At 42.8% G+C, this 23,719-nt stretch overlaps 1 protein-coding gene across 8 annotated transcripts in view; it reads left to right on the forward strand.

Moving 5' to 3' along the window:
* The window catches only part of TTLL9 (tubulin tyrosine ligase like 9), a 54,424-nt gene that overhangs the window by 1,555 nt on the left and 29,150 nt on the right, over nt 1–23,719 (forward strand). Inside the window, exons 1-3 of one of the 8 annotated variants that reach the window (XM_070247582.1) lie at nt 5,110–5,677; nt 8,954–8,997; nt 19,929–20,071. In XM_070247582.1, the coding sequence (XP_070103683.1) occupies nt 20,004–20,071 (68 nt within the window). In that variant the 5' untranslated portion in view covers nt 5,110–5,677; nt 8,954–8,997; nt 19,929–20,003. Of the gene's footprint in view, nt 1–5,109; nt 5,678–8,953; nt 8,998–19,928; nt 20,072–23,525; nt 23,695–23,719 lie in introns of those variants that run through there. The other 7 variants (XM_005604560.4, XM_023626291.2, XM_070247579.1 and 4 more) reach the window with 7 other exon arrangements.

Genomic DNA, 23,719 nt, shown 5'->3' on the forward strand with positions numbered 1-23,719 from the left:
TCCCAGCTATCCTGTGTGTCTCTGTGTGTTGAGGTGAAGCCCTTCCTGGCTACTAGGACCAAAGGTGAAGAGTGTAAAATAATTGAGACCAGACACCTCCACGGGGACTGAGATCGAAGCAGCTGAACCAGCTATCACCTGCCCCTCTTCATCCCCGGCTGTGAGACGATGGTGGCACAGAGCAGGAGAGAAAGTCGGCAGAATCTGTTTGAGATGCAGTGACTGGAGAAAAATAAAACTGTCCCGTGTTTCTTCCTCAAATTCACAGCATGCACGGGGCTACCTGACTCAGCTCTCTCTGCACCCAGGGTTCTCATAAAAAACAAATTATTCAATAAACACTTGCTAAGCACCCACTATACAGCAGGTACTAGAACACAGGTGGATAAGGCGGAGACGCTGCCTCCCTTCATCGGCTAACACTCTAGACCAGCACAGCCCAAGAGACATGTAGTGTGAGCCACACGTGTAATTTTAAATTTTCTAGTCGCCACATTAAAAAAGTAGAAACAGGTGGTTAAAAATGTTTTTATTTAACCCAATATATCCAAAATATTATCACTTCAACATGTAGCCATTATTTAAAAATTATCGACATATCTTACATGCTTTTTATTGTATGAAGACTTTAAAATCCAGTGCGCATTTTACACTTTGAGCACATCTCAGTTCAGACTAGCCACGTGTCAAATGCTTAACAGCCATGTGTGGCTGGTAGCTTCATATTGGACATCTCAAGTCTAGGAGGGAAGGCAAATGCAATAAGAAAACAGACAAAGTATTTACAAATGGTCATGATTTTCTGTGAAGGGAACAAAAGGGGAGGCAGGAAGAACCTCTCCAAATAGGTGATATTCCAGCTGATATCTGACCTATAAGAAAGACCCAGCTATTTAAAGAGTGGAGAGTTTTCCAGTAGAAGGAACAGCATGGGCAAGGGCCCTGTGGTGAGAAAAGCTTGGCATTTGGGAGGTGCCAGTGGGACTGGAGGGAGGGAGCCCAGGGGAGGTGGTGAGAATGAAGCCAAAGAGAAGACAAGCATGCAGGACCTCATATGGCCACGATTGGAGGTTTAGGGTTTCCTTCTCCGTATGATGGAAAGCCAATGAGAAATTCAACCAGGGAGGCCATGGCATCTGATTTACATTTGAAGTCGATCACTTTGGCCCCTACCTGGAGTGTGGATTAGAGAGGCAAAGCAGCGAGGCGAGTGAAGAGGTCACTGTGGTGGCCCGGGTGAGAGATGACAGGCCCTGGGACAGAGGGGGAGCCGAGAAGCTGGGAAGAAGGGGATGGACTCAGCGTCTGTTAATGTTTTGGCGGTGCAGCTGACAGAATTTGCAAATAGATTGGAGCTGGGGGAAAGGAAGAAATTCTAGGATGATTCCCAGTTTTCCTGCCTTGAAAATCACTGTCTGTGCCACAGAAGTGAAAGCAGGGTTATGCACCCATTCAACAAATGTTTATGGGGCACCAAGTCATACACGAACAACTGCACCCAAGGTGTGCTGACGGCCCACTTGAGTTTCCCAGAATGCCCCACCCCATGGATGGCATAAAGAAATCCAGATAAATGAGCCTGAACACTAGTTCCTCTTCAGGGTTCTGCGTTGGCAGCTCTGTGAACCTGGGCAGTGACCAGGGTCTGTTTCCACATCCATAACGGGGCAATTATTATAGTCCTTATGCCCATACTTGGTTGTTGGGGGAATAGTCCAATCGTGCAGAAGAGCTCCATCAGGTTAAAAATCCTGAAAAAAAACCCCAAACATGTAGTTATTAGATTTAACACGTTTAATATCTATGTACTGTTCAACCTGTAAAGTGTTAGTTGTTGCAAAGCCCAATCAGCCTTAAATAAATCATGAAGTGACTTTCTTTACAAAACCAGCAATATGAAGATGCTAAGATGCAGGTCTCACCTTGTCGTTCCCTTACTTAAAACCCTTCAGTGGTTCATCGTGGTAGGCAGAATTATGGTCCCCCCACCAAAAATGGTCCGTGCTCTAGTTCCTGGAGATCCTGAAGATGTTACATCACATGGAAGGGGGAATTAGGTTACACGTGGAACTGAAGTTGGTAATCAGCTGGCTGTGAGTTGGGGGGAGTATCCAGGATTATTCAGGTGGGCCCACTGTAATCACAAGGGTCCTTGTAAGTGAAAGAGGGAGGTTGGAGAGTCAGTCAGAGGGGCTGTGATGACAGAAGCAGGCGTCGGAGACGTACGATTGCTAACTTTGAAGGTGGAAGGGGGCCATGAGCCAGGAACGCAGGTGGAAAAGCAAAGAAACATTCTCTCCTGGAGCCTCCAGAAGGAACCCAGCCCTGCTGACACCTTAATTTCAGCCTCGTGAGACCCATTGCAGACTTCTGACCTCAAGAACGGCAAGCGAATACATTTGCGTCGTTTTAAGTCACCCCGTTTGTGGTAATTACAGCAGCAATAGGAACCTAATACGTTCACCAATGCCCTTAGGAAAAAGTCCAGCCTGCTCAGAATAGCACACAAGGCCTTGTGGGATCCAGCTTCTGCCACTGTGAACTTGAGCAAATTTCTTAACTTCTATGGGCCTCAGTTTCATCGTCTGTAAAATGGGGAAGAAAAACCCCCAATAGGTCTGTAGTAAGATGATATGAGAGGACATATTTAAAGTTCCTAGTAGAGAGACTGGCACACAGGACATCATCATTATTATCACGGGCATTATTATTATCATGAAGCAACTGACAGGGAGTGAGGAGGCCTGGGTTCTATTCCCCTCACTAGGGCTCTGTTTGCATATCTGTAAAAAAGGAAACAAACAGAAACTCTTCTCCACTCTTTCCTGGTCACTGATCTGCGTTCACCTCCTCAAACATGCTTCACTCTCTGACATCCAATTTTGCACATGCCATTCCTTCTGCCTGGAATGCCCTTCCCATCCCCTTTACCAGACTAACTTCCATTTCCTCAGGAAGTCTTTGCTGACCCCAGTTCGAGTTGGTTAGACTCCACTGTTACACATCCCCAAAGCATCCTAAACTTCCTGTCATAGCACTGATTTTTTTTTTTTATTGCTATGGCTTGTGTGTTTTTCATTTAGAAAAAACAAAACAAAACCAAAAAAACAAATCCAGATAACAATACTTTGACTTATTTTACTTCAACTGTGTTCTTTAAATAAAACAAAATATTCCAAATAAACTTGAAGTTGTCAAAATTCCCTCTCCTCTCTCCTCTTCCTTTACTCTGTTCCCGGAGGCAACTACTATCATGAGTTTGGCGTGTATCTTTCCCCATGTTTTTAAACTTTTAATATCTATATACCCTTAAGTATATAGAATATCATTTTATATGTATGTTTATAACTAACATAAATTGTAACCTTTAAAAAATATTTATCATTCCACAACTTTCTTTTATTGACTCAACAGGTTTTGGGGATATTTACATGTTGATAAAGATCTGGATCATTCATTTTCATCATTGTATAGGATTTTCTTATTAGAATATATCCCATTTTCTTCATCCATCACTCTACTAGTGGACATTTAGATCATTTCTAATATTTTCCACTATTGTAAAGAATGTTGCAAAGAACATCCTTACACACATGACCTATGCACAAGTGTGAGAATTTCTTCAGGGAAAGTTGTCACCTTGCACATTAGCTGCAAAGTGAAAGGCAGCCCATAGGTTGTGCAGTTGTGATCAGAGAGCCTATAGAATACATGTCCAGAAGTGCTATCAATGGCTTGTAAAGTGTGTGCTTTTTCTACTTTACGAGAGGTTGCCAAATTGCTTTTCAAAGTGTGAGGGTACCAGCAGCGTATAAAGGTTCCCAACATGCTTACAAACACTTGGCATTGATATATATTTTTATTTTTATCTAACTGATGGATTTAAAATCCTATCTTGTAATTGTTTTGATTTACATATCTCAATTGTTGATTGGCTATTTCAGTTTCTTCTGCCGGAAGTTCTCTATTCATATCTTTAGTCCACTTCTTTTTCTTTTGCAGGTGGAGGGGCAGTCTTTTTCTTAATGGTTTGTAGGAGTTCTTTGTGTACTAGTCCTTTGTTAAATATGTTGCAGATATTTCCTCCTAGTCTGCAGCTTGTCTTTTAATTGAATATGCAATGCCTTTTGTTACATGACAGTTTAAATTTTAAGAGAGTCACAGATCAATATTTTCCTGTATGAGTTGTGCTTTATTAAGAAACCTTTCCCCATCATGAGATCATAAAAATATTATATATATATACATATATATTTCTAATAGTCTGAAATAGTTGTTTGCCGTATTTATTCTTCAAACCACTTGAATTAGGCATCTGTTTTTCACTCCTGTGGAAAGCCAGTTTCTCAGTGTCATTTACTGAGTCCTCCATCCTTGCCCCACTGATTTATGATGTCCCCCTATTGTACATCAAGTTAACATACATGTGCACACACACATCTGTGTCTGTTTCTAGGATCCCCATTGTATTCATTGATATTTGCCTCTCCCTGCATCATAATGGGAATCGACAGGCAGAGAAATGTCTCCTTGACCCAACATACATGCTTTGTTGCTTTGGTTTGACAAGGGCTCTCAAAAATCCTGACTGGACTTGGGAAATACACATCTTTACGATATTGAGTCTTCCTGTTCACGTACATGGTATATCCCTCCATCTATTCAGGCCCTTTAATGTCCTTCAATATGGCTTGTAATTTTCTCTGTGAGGATATAAACTCCACAAGGGCAGATACTTGTTTGTTTGGTTTACTGCTGCAGCCTCAGAGTCAAGAATGGGGCATGACATAAAGTAGATGCTTAATAAGAATTTGTTGTTTAATGAAATGTCTTGCATATATTTTGTTAGATCTATTCCTACATAACATATTTTTGTTGCTATAAAACAAAATTTGTTTAAGTTAGCTTCTAATTTTTTAGATCAGTTTCTAATCAGCTCTGGTTGGTATATAGATATATATATCTATATACCAGAGGAAAGTGAGGCAGGGAAGGACAGAGAGCCAACACAGGGTGCAAAGGCGAAGAATTTGCCGCTTCAGGTTATGCGCAGAGGAGAGACACGATCGGGTTTGCGTTTTAAAGCTCTTTGACTGCAGTGCGGAGAATGAATTGGAATGGATAGGGAGAGAGTGGGCACGAGTACACTGGTCAGGAGGCTGCTGCAGGCGTTGAGGTGAGTCCTGGCATGGAGTTGGTGCCTAAGAATTAGACAGCATGGCTGGGAGAGAGCAGAACTGACCAACTGACCGGCTGACTTAGTGAGGGACTGATTAGGAAAACTTAGCACCATAGTATTTACCGAAAGCTGACAACTTTTCAGACTCAGCGCTCTTACGTTAAGCGAAATGCAGCTCGAAGAGGCCCTGGGCAGTAGACGCCCGAGGCGGCAGCCAGTCTCTCGCCGGGTGTGCCCCAGGGCTGCGAAGGTGTGGGGCTGGGAACAGAGGCTGAGGCAGTAGAAGAGTCTGCGCCAGCACCCCTCGCAAAAGTTTACCGCGGCTGGGGTCTCTCCTGAGCCTGCGTCCTGCGCCGAGAGGTGCTCCTGGCTCATCCAATCAGAACTGCGGATCCGGGCGCCCCTCCGTCGCCCTGGCAACGGGACGCACAGTCTCGCGCGGGGTGCCGTGGCGGTTTGGATCTGGCCCTGGGGAATCGTGTCATGTCGCGACCGAAGGTAGGCATGCCACCGGATCCAGATGTTTTTATCGTCCTTAGAGAGAGGGAGGGGAGCCGCGGAGGGATTCAGAAGTTTGGGGGTACTTGCGGAGGAATTTCAGGAAGAAAATGATGAATTCATAGAAAAGACTACAAGTCCCAGCATGCCGCGCGCCGCCGGAGTCTGCGCTAGTCGGCGGACTCTGGCTCGCTGGCGGGAAATTTACGAAACTCTAGGATTCTAAGCTGTACTCAGCGATTTCTGTGATCCCGGGGAAAGCTCAGAATTTCGGGCTTCCTGACTTGGAAAAGCTCTTAGAGATCTATTCATTCCTTACTTCCGGTTCCCTACCCATCCATTCATTCATAATCCATCCATCCAAAAAACGCTAATTAGTGCCTTTTCCTAGCTGAGCACAGTGCTAGCCAATTCGGACACAGAGGTGAGTCAGAGAAGCCCCTGCCTTCTAGGAGTGCACAGGCCAACTCCCCCATTTTAAGAGTGAAAAATGAGACTCAAAGAAGGGAAATGAATTACTTTAGACCCCAGATCCCCCAACCCCAACCTGCTTCTTATCCCGTGCTCCATCTCTCATGGATGTCACCTCCATTTCTTTAATTCCTTCCCACAACAAAAAGCGAGTGGGCCCACCAGATAATCCACCAGGATAACCTCTCTGTTTTAAAGTCAGTTGATTAGCAACCTTAAGTCCATCTTCAACCTTAATTTCCCTTTACCATGTAATGTAGTGTAGGGAAGCAGAATTGGCCACCTCAACATAGGTCTCTTTGGCATGAGGATTATTTTTGGCTGGTTATTTTTTTAAAAAGCTGCAGACTTGGGAAAAGCTCTGAAAACCAAGTAGAAGTTACCCTTTGTAAGAGACATTTACATTTGTAAGGGAAATCTCCATTTGTAAAGATCTCTCTCTCTTTCTGTACCTGGAAGAGGGGGATGACCTTATCTCTAGAAACTGTTATCAATGCCGAAGGCAAGGACTTAGATCGGCATAGTAACCTTACTCTTGTTTACTGTGCTTTTCTGGTAAACTCCCATAACTGACTCCCCCCACCCCCAAAATCTTCCTTTGCCTTTAGCTGAAGATGGTATTTAAGGTGGCGACCTCAGCCATCCTGGTGAGTTACCCACTTTTCCTGGATTTTTCCCCGTGTGTACATGTTAGAAAGCTTTGTTTGATTTTCTCCTGTTATTCTGTCTCTATCAATTTAATTCTTAGGCCAGCCAGAAGGACCTAGAGGGTAGAGGAATTGTCTTCCTCACCTACAGATACATATTTACAGGTCCTGGGTATCAGGACATGGACATCTTTTGGGGGAGGATTATTGTGCCTACCACAATACACTATCATCAAATAATTGGAAAATGAAACTTAAAGACTACTATTTGCAATAGAATCACAAAATCACATACCTATGAATAAATAAAAAACATTCACGACTTCCATTCTGAAAACTAGAAAACACTGCGGAAAGGGAAAGAAGACTTAAATTAATGAAGAGATAGACCATATGCATGGATTGGAAGACAGTACTTTGTGATGTCACTTCTTCCCAAAATGATCTATAGATTCAATAAAATCCCAATAAACATCCCAACATGCCTTTTTTTTGCAGAAATTAGCAAGCTGATTCTAAAATTTGTATCGAAGGGCAAAGGACTTCAAATTGCAAAGACAATCTTGAAACAAACAAAGTTGGAGGACTTATGCTACCTGATTTCAAGGTTAACTAGAAAGCTACAGTAATTAAGACAGTGTGGTAGTGACATCAAAGTGGACAAGTAAATAGAACAAAACGGAGTCTAAAGATAGACCCACATATACATAGTCAATTGAATTTTGACGGAAAAGCTAATGCAATTTAGTTAGGAAGCAAAAAGTTTTTCAACCAAAGGCTCTGGAGCAACTGAATAAACATATAGAAAATGGAACTGAAAACGTGAGAGAGTATGAAAGATATAATCTGAAGAGATTAGGATGCTGACTAGTGCTGGGGGAATTGGAGGGGCTTGAATGGAAGAATGGGATAAAATTTCACTTGCTTGTGTAGGGGGCTTACTTCTGCCAGTTTTGTAAAGCAGTATCCTCTTTCCCCTTCCACTGGCTCTTTGAGAGGTAAAACAGTGTAGGAGGCAGAATTCTAAGATTCCTACCCCTGGTGTGCACACCTCATATAATTCTCTCCTTGAGTGTGGGTGGAGCCTGTGAATTTGATGGGATAGTTATTACCATGATTATAATACATTATATAAGACTCCATCATGGCTGATTTGGAGGAGGCAGGTTGGAAGTCAGAGGGCCGTGCTCCTGCTCGCCTAGAAGAAAGTGACACCCGTGTTATGAACTGCCTAGGGGGGTCACATTGAAAGGAACTGCAAGTGGCCTCTAGGAGCTGAAAGCAGTCCCCAGCCAACAACTAGCAAGTAAAGAAGGACCTCAGTCCTGCAACCCCAAGTAACTGAATTCCACCAACAGTCTGGATGATCTTGGAAGAGGACCTCAAGCCCCGATGAGAACCATAACCCCAACCGTCACTTTGATTGTAGCCTTGAAAGACCTGAGCAGAGGATCCAGCTAAGCTGTGCCCAGACTCTTGCCTGTGGAAACTGGGAGGTATAGATTTGCACTGTTTGAAGGCACTAAGTTTGTGGTAATTTGTTATGTAGCAATAGAAAACTAATACAGATGGCAAGTCTGTCCAAGCTGCAAAGGTCATCCTGCGCAGGACCAATTTTGATTTCTTTTTTCATACCTGCCTTACCAGGACTGAGAGCCAAACTGTTTTGGACGTGGTTGGATCAGAATAACACCCACCATCCTTTGAGGATTTGAAAGGTCCATTTTGGGTGGAAGGACTTAACATTACTCTGAGTCTTTGACCCAGCCCCTCTGGATGATGGGTCTAATCAAACATTCAAGGTTAGAACAGAAGGTTCAGATCCTTCTCACAGAGCCTGCTGAGATCAGCCCTTAAACTGGGGTTCATGGTCGGACCTTTGGAGCATTGAAAACCAGACACTCACTATACTGGTCATGCCTGAGGAACAAGCCTACAGCGAGGTGGGCCCTTGGATACTTAGGGGTTCATTCCAAGGACCAAGTTGCTGGGCACGTATTGACCAATGAGAACTTGGCCAGGCTGGACCTTCATGCCTCAGGCTCTGTGCAGTGTTGAGTCTGATGGTTTGAGCATTTTAATATCTGCAGGAAGTTGAGCTGGGAAGGCAGAATGGTTGTGCAAAACCAGTTACATCACTTTCCTTTTCTCATTGCAGAATCAAAATTACAAGGGCCATGGGCTGTCAAAGGGAAAAGAGCGGTGAGTGGTCCCACCCATCCAATAAACACAGAACTAACGAGCTAACTTCTTTCCTTCCTCCCTCCCTCCCTTCATTTCTTCCCTTCTTCCTTCCTTCCTTCCTTCCTTCTCTTCTTCCATCCCTCCCTTCTCCCTTCTCTAATTCAATAATGGTAATGATATTATAATAATAAGCAATTATTGAGTACTTCCCATGTGCCAGGTCCTGGGCTAGTCATTTTATTTGTATTATCTCATTGAATCCTTACCGTCATTTTTAAAAGTAGATACTGCTATTGTGTCCATTCTACAGATGGGGAAACTGAAGCCCAGAGAGGCTAAGTAACTTGCTAAAACCATAGGATCAGTTAGCAGCACAGCTTGTTGGACTCCAGGGCCTGAATTGTATCTAACTATGCTCTCCTGCCTCCTTCAACAGCCACGTGAAGTTGACTTGATAACTCACATGTCAACTCCCCTGATCCTCTGCTTCACCCTGCATCAATAACCTGGGTGCAGAACTCAGCGTCTCTTTGAATTTCCTAAACAGAATCCACTTGCACAAAGCAGGAGTGAGCAGTGTAGACTTTACTGAAGATTTTTGTGAGGAGTTAGAGGAGGCAGTTTACATCGCACGCACTGTGGCAAATATTTTAGATTTTGCTATTCTCTATTTCATTCAATATTTCTACTCTTTCTAAAGTCCTTCCTGGCTAACCCACCACTGGGGAGGACATGTGTGGTCTCTGACCCTTCTCTCATGCAGCACCCATCTTCTTTGCCTTCTTTCTCTCTACACTAACTCTATCCCACCGATTCTAAACCTCTCACTCTCTTATGGAGAGAAATTCAACCCTATTGCAGATCATGTCCATTACTTACACTCCCACTCCCATCCCAACAAGACAAAGGGCACTTCAGTTAATAGGACTTATCCTTTCCATTTTATTAGGGCAGATATCAATTAGAAATGTGGTTAGCGACAAGTAATAGGAAATCCAACTAATAGTATCTTTAAAAAATTATATTTATTTTCCTCACATAACAAAGAGTCTGGAGGGCTGGTGCAGTGGTTCAACAATGTCAGCGGAAGTGTCTGTGATTGTCTTGACCTTTTCCTTATGGATACTAAGTGGCTGCTACAGCTCCAGCCCTCATCTCATGATCAAGATGGGAAGAAGAGGGGAGGGAAGTCTCAACTCACATCTCTCTCTCTCTCTTTTTTTTAATCAAAAGAACAAAAGCTTCCCACCCTCCCTAGCAGTCTTGTGCTTTTATCTTATTGGCCAGAATTGTGTCACATGGACACCCCAGCTGCATGAGTAGCTAGGAATACAAGTGACATAAATGGCATTAGACTGTTATTAGTATTCCACACCTGCTTTTGTCACACAAAATTATGTTTTCAGTGTTTATTCATACTGGTGCATGTAGCTCTAGATGCATTGTAACTATGTGTTCCATTGTATACCACAAATTATTTATCTTCCTGTTGAAAGGCATGTAGGTTGTATCTTTTTTTATATATATATACTTTCTTTCTTTTCGTTTTTTTCTGAGGAAGATTAGACCTGAGCTAACTACTGCCAATCCTCCTCTTTTTGCTGAGGAAGACTGGCCCTGAGCTAACATCCGTGCCCATCCTCCTCTACTTTATATGTGGGATGTCTACCACAGCATGGCTTGCCAAGAGGTGCCATGTCTGCACCCGGGATCCGAATCGGTGAACCCCGGGCCACCGAAGTGGAAAGTGTGCACTTAACTGCTGTGCCACCAGGCTGGCCCCAGGTTGTGTCTTAATATTGGTTTCCTCCTGAAGCAAGGATGTGAGAGCAAGTAGTTTATTTGCAAGGTTATTCAGTAAGCATTGACAGGAAAGTGGGAAAATGAGACAGCTAAGGGAAAGAAACCAATAAAAGTGTATTATTGACAGGTTATTGCTGGGGCAAGTGAGGCTCAATCCCGCTGGTGATTCCCAGGAGACAGTATGGACCACACCTCACACTCACCCCAAATGAGTGATGAGAGAACTGGAGGATTTAGCCATCAACTCCAGTCGTCACTGGTTGTATGTTTTCAGGAGGGTAGCAGCTAACTCCCTGGTACTTCAGATCTGCTCCAAGCACTGGCTGAGCAGACTCTGGGGGCCAGAAAAAGCTCTCAGGTAAAGAGCTGTGGGTGCTGGCAGGGAAAGCCCTCTGATTGGCATGCTCAGGAATGGCGAATGCCCAAGGGATAAGGGTGGATCACCAACAGTGTGTGCTTCTGGTTGTTTCCTTAAAAAATATTAACAATTACAAATGAGCATCCCTGTACATACATTGCCTAATACAGGTGTAGGGTATCTATCTAGGGAATAGAGCTAAGATAGGGTTGCTGGGTGTAGAGTATGTACACATTCAACTTTACCAAATAAATACTGCCCTGTGGTTCTCCAAAGTGCCTTCTACCAGCAGTGGAAGAGTTTCCATTTTAACACGTTGCCAAAACTTGGACTTTTATATTTTTGCCAGTCTGATGTGTGTGAAACAGTATATATGGTTTTAATATGCCAAATCACTCTCCAAAGGTTTATCCAATTTAGACTCCCTTCAGCGTTGTAGAATAATTATACTTGCTCCCCATTCTTGTGAACACTTGGTATTTGTCTGCTTTTAAACATTTTCTTCAATCTGATGGATTTTGATTGGTTGTTTTGGATTAATTTTAAATACTTTACTCCTTTAGAGCAGTGGTTCTCAAAATTTGAGCTCAGGATCCTTTTTCAACTTAAAAATTTTTGTGGACTCTAACTTTTGTTGATGTGGCTTATACTTATTAATATTTACTCCCATTAGAAATTTAAAATGATAAATTTAAAAAATATCTATTAGTTCATTTTAAAAGCAGTAATATGCTCATTACATGGCAGCATAAATAACCTATTTTCATGAACTGTAACTATATTCTCCCTCCCCTAAATTTACTGAGACGCGTAGTAATTGTTGTACATTTTTGTGAATCTCTTTAATGTCTGGCTTCATAAAAAACATTCAGCTTCTCAAATCATCTGTATTCGATCTGTTGTTTTGGTGGAAGAATAGGAAGGGAATCCAGGCTTACAAAGATATGTGGTTGGAAAAGGGAGGACTTTGTGTACTCCTGGAAGAGAGTTGGGGACCCTGAAGAATACTCTGACCACACTTCAAGAACCTCTACTCTTGGGAATTACAACATGCTTCCTTAACTTGTTGCTGCCTACCTTGAATCAGTGTCATAGCACTTCGTGTGCAGTGTAAGAACCCGAGATCAGCATGCTTTGACACCCGCCTCTATCCTTTGTGCTGTTATTTTTGTCATATATTTTACTTGTAAATATGTTGTAAACCCTACAATATATTCTTATTATATTTATTTTACATAGTTAATTGGTTTTTTAAAAAAATTAAGACATGGAAGAAAGTATTTCAAATTCACTCCACTCTTTATCTCTTCTTATAGATCTGAGTATCCATCTGGTATAAGTTTCCTTCTGCCCAAAGAAAGTTCTTTAGTGTTTCTTATAGTGTGGGTCTGTTGGTCATAAATTCTCTCAGCTTTTGTTTATTTGAAAATATCTTTATTTCACTTTTTGTAAAATTTTACTGGATATGGAATTGTAGGTTGATCTTTTTAAATTTAGGCGCTTGAAAGAGGCTGTTCCTTTGTCTTCAGGCTTGCATTGTTTCTGATGAGATGTCGGCTGTCACTTGCATTGTCTCTCCTCGGCCAGCCCCTGGCAGTAATACACACGCACCTGTATGAAATGTGTCTTTTTTCCTTGGCTGTTTTTAAGGCTTTATTCTGGTTTTCAGCAATTTGATTATGGTTTGCCCTGGTGTGTTTTTTGTTGTATTTATTCACTTGGTGTTAATTGAGCTTCTTGGATCTGTGGGTTGATGATTTAATCAAATTTGGGAACGTTTTCAACCATCAGTTTTTTCAGAAAATGTTTTCTGTCCTATGCTCTCTCCTGTCTCCTTGCAGGACTCCAATGACATCTATGTTAGATTGCCTCATATTATCCACAAGGCTCTGAGATTCTGTTCATTTAAATTTTTTCTCTCTCTAATTCCATTTGAATCATTTCTATTGGCCTGCCTTCAAATTTATTATCTTTTTTTTTAAATTTCCAATTTTATTGAGATATAATTGACATACGACATTGTGTAAGTCTAAGGTGTACAATGTGATGATTTGATACCTGTATATATCACAAAATGTTTATCACAATAAGGTTAATTAACACATCCTTCACCTCACATAATTACCATTTCGTTGTTCTTGCTGTTATGGCGAGAACACTTAAGATCTACTCTCAGCAGCTTCAAGTGTATAATACAGTATTGTTAACTTTAGTCCCCGTGCTGTACATTAGATCCCCAGAAGTTATTCCACTTATAACTGGAAATTTGTCCCCTTTGGCTAACATTAGCATCCTTTCTTCTGCAATATTCAATCTCCTTTCAAGCCCATCCTATGAATTTTTAATTTCATATATCGTGGTTTTCAGCACTAGAATTTCCATTTGGTTCTTTTTCAGACTTTCAATTTCTTTTAGGCAGTAACTCATATATTTACTCTTTATATCCACCTTCTCATGTAAATCCTTTAACACATTTATAATATCTGTTTCAAGTCCTTATCTAATAATTCCAATAACTGTATCATTTATAGGTTTATTTTAATTGGCTCTTTTCCTCTTGATTTTCGTAACATTTTTCTGCTTTATTACTGTGTCTTATATTTTTTATATTGCATTCTGACATCATGTATAACAAAACAGTGGAACCAAAAAATTACACCCACACCCACACCCATACATCTATATATAGAGAGAGAGAGAGAGATTGATTGATTGATTTCCCAGAGCCTGCAAGCCTTTCCTGTAAGCTGATCATCGAGATTCCTCCTGAAGCTGAGTTGAGCACGGGCAGGGCTGAAGCTTTGATTACAACGAGTTCTCCCCCAGCCCAGCCTCCTGGGCTGCCATTTTTAGCTCGATAGTATTTGACCTGGGAGGGAGCAGTTCAGTTTTTTTCATTCGTTCATTTGTTATTTTTTGGATTCAGCTCTGCCTGGGCTGCCAGAAGGCAGACGCCTCATAAATGTGCAGAAGTATGGGTTCTCTCTCCATTTTACTCTGTTTTCAAAAAAAAAAAAAAAAAAAGCAAAATCGCCACAATTTGGTTTTGCTTAGGTTTGGTTTTGGAGTGGACTTCTTCCACATTTTGATTTGTTTCGACACTCTGCATCTTGTCTAAGCTCAGCTGATTTCTCCTGGTGCCTGCAAAGTCTCTGTCCCGGGCGGGCTCATTCCTCCACTTGCTCACACCAGACCAGGCAGCAGCCCCCCACCTAGATTGGGAAACTGTCACCTCTCTCTGCTCACCCACGAAGGGCTTGTTTCTCTCTGGAATCAGTTTGTCAAGGTTTCTTCTGTCCATTGCTCTCCACTAGCCCCATGGACAAGTATGACATTTGTTTGGTACAGTTTTTTCTTCTTGTTCCTGTGGAGTGAAAGTCTTTCGCATCCTTTTGTATGGTAACCGAAGTAGAAATCCTCTCCTTGGTATTTTAATTTGCCTTTACTTGATTATTAGTAAGGCTGAGTATTTTTTAACATGCTTATTGGTCATTCAAGTTTCCTCTGCTATGAATTGCCTGTTCATATCCTTTAGGCATTTTTCTATTGAGTTTTTGTCTTTTTAAAGATGATTTGTAGGAGTTCTTTATACACTTATAGATTATAAGCATTGCAAATATTTTTCTTAACCTATAGCCGTCCTTTAGCTTTCTTTGTGCTGTATTTTGTTATAGAGTTCTGTTATTTATACAGAAAGGTGCATGTATCATAAGTTTACAGCTCAATGAATTTTTGTTAAGCTTAATACACCCACATCAGGAAACAAAACATCCCCAGCACCCCAGAAATGCCCCTCCTGCCCTCTTCTAGTCATCCCCCGAGAAAGGTAGCCATTATCCAGACTTCTAAAGATGTGTTAAATTTTTTAAATCAGATATTGACTTTGAGATAACCATGGATTCATATGCCATTGTAAGAAATAATATAGCGAGATCCCATGTGCCCTTTACTCAGTTCCTCCCAATGGTGACATAGAGTAAAACCATCAAACAATCTCACAACCAGGATATTGATTTTGATACAGTCAAGACACAGAAAATATTTCCGTCACCACAAGGATCCCTCATACTACCCTTTTATAGCCACACCCACTTCCCCTCCCCCCTCCCTCCCCCCCACCCCTCCCCCAGACAATCCCTTCCCCATTCAGTCCTTAACCCCTGGAGACTGCTAATTTGGTCTCCATTTCAATAATTTTGTCACTTTGAAAAGTTACATAAATGGAACCATTCAATATATAATAACCTTTTGGGATTGGCCTTTTTCGCTCAGCATAATTCCCTAGAAATTCATCCAGGTTGTTGAGTGTATAAATAGTTTATTCCTTTTTCTTATTGACTAGTATTCTATGGTGTAGATGTGTCAGCATTTGTTTAACCATTCACCTATTGCAGGACATCTGGGTTGTTGACAGTTTGGGGCTATCATGAATAAAGCTGTTATGAATATTCACGCGCAGGTTTTTGTGTGAGTATAAGTTTTCGTTTCACTGGGATAAATGCCCAGGAGTGCAACTGCTGGATTGTATGGTAGTTGCATGCTTAGTTTTTAAAGAAACTGCCAAATTATTTTCCAGAATGGCTGTAACCTTTTATATTCCCACCAGCAATGCGTGAGTGATTCCATTTCTCTGCATCCTTGCCAGCAGTTGGTGTTGTCACCATTTTTAAATTTTAGCCATTCTGATACTTGTGTAGTGACATATCCTTGTCATTTTAGTTTTCTTTTCCCTAATGAAAAATGGTGTTGAACATCTTTCCATGTGCTTATTTGTCATCTGTATATCCTCTTTGGTGAAATATCTGTTTATGTCTTTTCCCCATTTTCTAATTGGATTTTTTTTTTTTTTTAAGATTTTATTTTTTCCTCTTTCTCCCCTAAGCCCCGGTACATAGTTGTATATTCTTCGTTGTGGGTCCTTCTAGTTGTGGCATGTGGGACGCTGCCTCAGCCTGGTTTGATGAGCAGTGCCATGTCCGCGCCCAGGATTCGAACCAACGAAACACTGGGCCACCTGCAGTGGAGCGCGCGAACTTAACCACTCGGCCACGGGGCCAGCCCCTCTAATTGGATTTTTTTTATCGAGGTTATAATAGTTTATAACGTTGTGAAATTTCAGTTGTACATTATTGTTTGTCTGTCACCATATACGTGCACTCCTTCACCCTTTGTGCTCACCCCCCAACCCCCTTCCCCTGGTAACCACTGAACTATTCTCTTTGTCCGTGTGTTAGTTTATCTTCCACATATAAGTGAAATCATACAGTGTTTGTCTTTCTCTGGCTTATTTCGCATAATGTAATACCCTCAAGGTCCATCCATGTGGTTGCAAATGGGACAATTTTATTTTTTTTCATGGCTGAGTAGTATTCCATTGTGTATACATCCCACATATTCTCTATCCACTCATCAGTCGATGGGCACTTGGGTTGCTTCCACATCTTGTCTATTGTGAATAATGCTGCAGTGAACATAGGGGTGCATAAATCTCTTTGAATTGTTGATTTCAAGTTCTTTGGATAAACACCCAGTAGAGGGATAGCTGAATCATGTGGTATTTCTATTTTTAATTTTTTGGGGAATCTCCGTACTGTTTTCCATAGTGGCTTCACCAGTTTGCATTCCCACCAGTAGTGTATGAGGGTTCCCTTTTCTCCTCACCCTCTCCAACATTTATTTTTTCTCTTGGTGATTCTAGCCATTCTAACAGATGTAAGCTGATGTCTTAGTGTAGTTTTGATTTGCATTTTCCTGATGATTAGTGATGTTGAACATCTTTTCATGTGCCTATTGGCCATGAATTTTTTTTAAATGTTGAGTTTTGATAAGTTTTGTGTATTCTAGATAGTAGTCCTTTGTCAAATATGTGGTTGCAAATATTCCCTCCAAGTCTGTAGCTTGTCTTTGTATTGACTTAACAGAGTCTTTCAAGGAGCAAACTCCCCCCCTCCTTTTTCTTTTTAAGGATTGGCACCTGAGCTAACATCTATTGCCAATCTTCTTTTTTTTCTTCTTCTTATTCTTCTCCCCAAAGCCCCCTAGTACATAGTTGTATATTCTAGCTGTAGGTCCTTCTAGTTGTGGCATGTGGGATGTCCCCTCAGCATGGCCTGATGAGCGGTGCCACATCTGCAGCCAGGATCCCAACTGACGAAACCCTGGGCCTCCAAAGCAGAGTGGGCGAATTCAACTACTCAGCCACAGGGCCACCCCGGCATAAACAGTTTTAATCTTGAAGAAGTCCAATTTATCAATTTTTCCTGTTAAGGACCATGATTACAGTGTCAAGTCTAAGAATTCTTCGCTTAGCCTTTAGATCCCAAAGATTTTCTCCTATGTTTTATAGTTTTACAATTTGTACTTGTTTGTGATCCATTTTGAGTTAATTTTTGTGTAAAGTATGAGGTTTAGGCCTAGGTTCCTTTTTGGCATATGCATATCCAATCACTCCAGCGCCATTTGTTGAAAAGGCTATTTTTCCTCCATTGAATTACTTTTGTTCATTTGTCAAAACTCAATTGGCATATTTGTGTGGGTCTATCTCTTGGTTCTTTGTTCCATTCCATTGGTCTACGTGTGTCTCCCTTTCTCAGTACCACACAGTCTTAATTACGATAGCTACATAATACTTTTTGAAATTAGTTCGACTGATTTATCCCATTTTATTCTTCTTTTCAAAATCGTTTTAGATATTCTAGTTCCTCTGCCTTTCCATATACATTTTAGAATTATCTTATCTATATCTACAAAATATCTTACTAGCATTTGGATCCCAGGAATGGTATTAAATCCGCACACCAATCTGGGGAGACTTGGCATCCCCACCCCACTGAGTCTTCCAATCCATGAACTCAGTGGGGTTCTCAACTTATCTAGATCTTTTCTGACTTTTTGCATTAGCATTTTGTAGTTTTCAGTACATAAGTCCTGTGCATATTTTGTTAGATTTACACCTAAATATTTCTTTTTTTAAGTAATTGTAAGTTGTATTTTTTATTTCAGTGTTCATTGGTAGTATACAGAAATACAATTTGATTTTTGTCTGTTTGTTTTATATCCTGTGATCTCACTGAACTCACCTATTAGTCCATGAGTTGTTGTTTTTTTTAGATTCCTTGGAATTTTTAACATAGTAATGTGCAGGAAAGGACAGGTGTTTTTATCTTCTTTTCTGATCTCTATCCCTTTGATTTTCTTTTCTTGCCTTGTTGCGTTGGCTAGAACTTCCAGTGCTTTGTTGAATGAGAGTGGTGAGAGTGGGCGTCCTTGCTTTCTTCCCGTGTTTGGCACATGTTCTTCAAATGTGTTCTTAATTACTCACTGAAACATTTTTATGATGACCCCTTTAAAATATTTGTCAGAAAATTCTAACACGTCTGGTTATTTTTGGCCATTTTGGTGTTGGCGTCTATTGATTGTTTTTTGTCTTTCAGTCACATTGTGATTTTCCTGATCCTTGGTATGACAAGCAATTTTTCGATTGAAACCTGAACATTTAGGGTATTATGTTATAGAACTCTGGACCTTATTTAAACCTGTTTTAGCTGACTTTCTCTGACACCACTCTGGCTAGAGAAGGGGACATAGTACCACCTTATTGCTGCCTCGTAGGGTAGAAGTCCAGATTCCCTTCTTGGCGTCCATTGACACCTGAGGGGAGAGGGGGCTCCTCCTTACTGCTGGGTGGAGTGAGAGTTCTGGCTCCACTAGGCCTCCACTGATGCCACTCTGACTGGGAGGGTTAGGAGTCCCTTGTTACTGCTCCCCACCTCGCCTGTATGGACACCACTGGGTGTGTAGCCTTGTTACTGCTGGGTGGTAGTGAAAGTCCTGACTGTCCTCTAGGCCTCCTTTGACATCAACCTCCAGGGGAAAGGGCACCTCCTTACTGCCAGGTGGGGGTGGAAGCCTAGGCAGATGGTCTGTACTGACACAGTGCGGGTGGGAGCCTTACTACCACCTGTTAGGGATAAAAGCCCAGCTCCATCTTTGACCGTCTCCAACACCACCTAGCAGGGGTCTTAGGGGGAATAGGGGTGCTTTATTACAACCTTGTGAGAAGTCTAGTTTCCCCACTCAGCCTTTGCTAGCGTGAGTGGGGGTGGGCCACAGATTTGTTTCTGCGGCAGTTGGCTGGAGTAGAGGAGTTATTGTCTAAGTCTTCTGTCTTGCTCCTTTGGCTAGAGAAAGGAGGCTTTTGAGAGAGCTTTTTTGTCTGTGTCCATTGGCATTTCAGGCTTCCCACTTCTTCATCTTCACACTGGGGATCTATGAGGCAAAAAGAAAACCCGGGGAATTCACCACCATGTTGTTCCTTGGGTCGAGGTCCCTAGCCAGTCTGCCTTCTTCTGTCTACCTTTCAGAGTCTTCTTTTGTTTGTTTTATATGTAATGTTCTAGGGTTTTAGCTGTAGGAGGAAGAGGAATAGGGAAAAGGACATTTGCTCCATCTTCCCAGATGAGTGCCAGAAAAGGGGATTTGCAAATACTTATCATTTCATATAAGGGTTTGTGATGACACATGTAAAGGAATCAGACCATGCCTGGCACATAGTGGGTACCAAATAAAATGATTGCTATTATTTTTCAACAATTCAAAAATTCTGTAATTCTAAACTTGATTGAGTGTTGCATGTTATGGTGCTAAATTCTGAAATTCGGTAATTCTGTGTTTTGGCATTTCCAAGTACGGAACTTGACCTTTCTTTCTTCCCCATTTTTTCCTATCCTTGGACCATCCTAGGGAAGTAATTGATCCTGAGAAAGAATTCTGTTGGTTTGTCTTGCAGAGAGCAGAGAGCATCGATCCGGTTCAAGACTACCCTTATGAATACTCTCATGGACGTCCTTCGCAACAGGCCGGGATGGGTGGAAGTGAAGGAGTAAGACACCACCCCCTCCAACCTCATCCCTCCTTCCCTTTGCCTCACAGGTCCTGTCTCCCTTTGTTTTTCTCCCAGTTCTGCTGGGTGGCTATGGGGACTTGTCCCAATTTGGCTGTGACATGGGCTGACATTTATTTGGCACTCACAGTGTATCAGGTGCATTACTGATGCCATCTCTGTCTTACTTGGGCCTTACAACCATCCAGCAGGATATGATTATGTTCAGAGGTATCTACCCAATTGCTCAAGATCACACAGCACGTAAGTAGGATTCAAACCCAGTTCAGTTTACTAATCCACAGCCAGTATGCTGTGGCTCTCAGTAGAAACAAGGAATACATCCGTCACAGATCTGCTGGGCTGAGTCCTCCAGTGACAGTCCAGGTCAAGGGCTGCTTTTCTCTGGCCACTTACTAGTTCTGTGACCTTGAATAAGTTACTTGACTCTAAGCCTATGTTTCTTCTTCTGTACTGGCCCCAGGAGATACTGAGATGAATAAGCCTACAATAGCTGGCACACAGTAGGTGCTAATATTAGTTAGGGTAAGGCTTGGATGTATGTAACAGAGACCCAAAGTAAAAGAGACTTTGATGGACTAGAAGTTTATTTATCTCTCCCATTGAAGCCCGGATGTGGGAAGTTCAGAGATGGTATGAAAATGTGGGCCCCATCTTTTTCCGTCTTCCTACTCTGCTATCCCTTGAGTGAGGCCCTCGTCCTCATGGTCCCAGGTGGAGCTCCAGCCTCACAGCCATATTCCAATCAGTAATAGGTAGGAAGGAGGCCAGAAAAGGCATGCCCTGCCCTTGAAGGACCCAACCTAACAGTCCTTCACATTTCACTGGCTGGAACTTAGCCATTTGGACACACCTAGCTGCAAGGGAATCTGGAAAATGTAGTCTTTATTCTGGAAAGTGTAGACTACATTTTCCCAGGTAAATGTTGGGAATTCTATTACTATAGAAAAAGAGGAGAATGGATATGAGGGGTGAGGCAGCCAGCCGCCCCGTGTGGTGCTCAGTAAATATTTGTTGCAAAACAACAGTTATGCCTGCTAGGCGCTCTTCAGCACTTTTCATGCATGACCTCTATAAATAATCACAGCAAACTTTCAGGGTAGGTGCTGTTATCATCCCCATTTTACTGATGATGAAACTGGACACAAAAGAGTAAAAAATGCCAAGTTGGAGGTCACTCAGCCTGTAAGGGCTTGGGCTACGATTTGCACCTGGTCTGTCTGTCTGCAGAGTCCCAGGTTCATCTCCGCCCTGTTCCAGTGGCCATACAGTGAATGAATGAGCAAAGGAGCAGATGGCTGAATCCATGATTCCTGCTGCCTGGTGCTGGGATCTAGCGGAAGAGACAGGCTTTGACTAAATCATCCCACAGAAAATTAGGAGTTGTCTATAGCAGGCTGTGGTACAGGTAATCCAAGATGGCGGAGTCCTCTCTTTGGGACTTTGGGGAATATTATGACCATGATAATGATGTTGATGATGGCAATGGTGGCAGCCACTGTGGATTTTGCTTCTTGGTTCTCTCATGCATCACACTAATATCGGGATGGGGTTTCTTTCCCTGGATCCAAAAGAACTGAATGTAGTGCAGGATGGGGGGCGGGGGGAGTTGGGAGATGACAGCAGGTGACTGGCAGGTGGGGGTGGTGTATGGGGAAGGGCACTGTCCTGACCTGCTGTGTGACCTCAAGCCGCCTCCTGCCCCTCTTCAGCCTCACTCCATCATCAGGTGGAAGAGGGCCCACCTGTCTGATGCTGACGATGTGGGAATCCACGAAGCAAGTTGCTCCATGGCTGATCCTAAATTGCCTCAGGCATCCTCAAACCAGGAAGGACCAGAGGCCAGGGTCTTTACACAAGACCTGGCTCTGTGAATGTGAGGCCTCATCCTTTAGGATCTAACCTAGGGTCTGCTATTTCCAGGCAGAATCACGTCTCAGTTCAGACTGTCAGTCTGTGAGGTCAGAGTTTGGAACAGATGCGGCCAGAGCTGTCCCTTCTCTTGCTTCCCACTGAGCATGCTGATGTGATGCCTGGAACTGTGGCAACCGTCATCAGCCTGAGGTGATGAGCATGAGGACAACATGTTAAGGATGGCAGACTGGGAGGGCAGAGGAACCTGGATCCCTGCTGGCCTTGTTGAGCAGTTAATGTCTTCCTGGGTGATTTAAGAGCAACTTGAATGTGATAGTTGTGAAGAGGGGGTACAAATGGACGAACTTTCAGAATTAGAAAAGAATGCAAACTCCACACCATGGTCTGCAAGGCCTTGCTTGACTGGGCCCCACCCCACTCTTTAGCTACATCCTTGACCTTTCTCCCTCCACTCTGGCTTTTTTCACGTCCTTGAACATGCCCTTCCCAACCTCAGGGCCTTAGTTCCTGCCCTTCCCTCTCCTGGAACCCTCTCCCCAGTGCTCTTGGCCTGGCTGCTCTTCCTTGCCCTTCAGATCTCGGCTGAAATGTCACCTCCACAGGGTGGCCTCCACCCAACATAGGTCCCTCAGCTACCCTGTGTCATGGCCTCCTCCTGGAGTACTTGTGGCGTGTTTCACGTTTCCTCATCATGGAGTTATTTATTTGTTTCCTTGTCTGTTGTTAACCCTCCTCAGTGGACTCTATGCACCACTTGGCCAGGTGTTTCATTTCCTCCTGTATCCTTGCCCCTGGCAATCGCCCAGCACTGTCTCTGACACCAGGACAACCTCAACATATATGGGTTGGATGAATGAATAATGCGTTATTCGTTCATCTAAGACAAAGGGTTGGTGAAAAAGCAAGTTTTAGAAGGAAACAGACGGGAGTGGTTCTAACCACAGAGCTTGAACTCTAGAGCCCGATGGCTGGAGTTCCAATCCTGCTCTGCCACCTACTAGCCGTAGGAACTTGGGTAAGTTCCTTAATCTCTCTGTGCCTCAGTTTCCTCATCTGTAAAATAGGCATAACAGAACCTAGCACTTAGGGTTGCTATGGGGATCAAGGACTTAATATTCTCAAAGTACTTAGAACAGTGTGTGTCACGTGGTAAGCACTGTGTAAGTACTAGCCACTAGAAAGTTTTCAAATGTGCCAAACAATGCCTTGTGCTAAATCTGGACACACACACACACACACACACACACATACAGATAGTAGCACTATAAAGACACTCAGAAATGATACCAACTTCAGGCTCATAGCTCCCTTTGGGGCAGGAGAGAAGGAGATAGAATCAGGCAGGAATATACATGGTGCTTCACTTATATCTGTAACTTTTTACTTAAAAAATTGGAAGCAGTCGTGGTGGTGTTATTTGATTTCCCATCACGTCTTTTTCGGGCCCCTGCTCTCCGCACCCCAGCTTGATGTCAGATTTGATGGTTTAGTCTGGTTTCCTGTTCTTCTCCTGGCGTGGTGGTGAAGACGGGGGTTGGAGTTTGGAGTGAGGCAGGCCTGGGGTGAATCCTGACGCTGCCGTGTGCTCAGCGAGTGAGGCCGCCCCCGACTTAGAGCTGCAGGCGTGCTCGAAGTCAGCTCTCACTGTTTGGGGCTGTGCTGAGGGCTCAGTGAGAGGAGGGCCTTTGGAGCTGGGAAGGGGTTGCAGATGTTACCTAATTCCGCTGCTTGCTTGTGTGGGCTGGGGGGTGGCAATGGAGACGCCTCCAGAGCCCAGGTGGGTAACATGATCAGGTGAGGTT

This window comes from Equus caballus, chromosome 22 (assembly GCF_041296265.1).
Source record: "Equus caballus isolate H_3958 breed thoroughbred chromosome 22, TB-T2T, whole genome shotgun sequence".
NCBI lineage: Eukaryota > Metazoa > Chordata > Mammalia > Perissodactyla > Equidae > Equus > Equus caballus.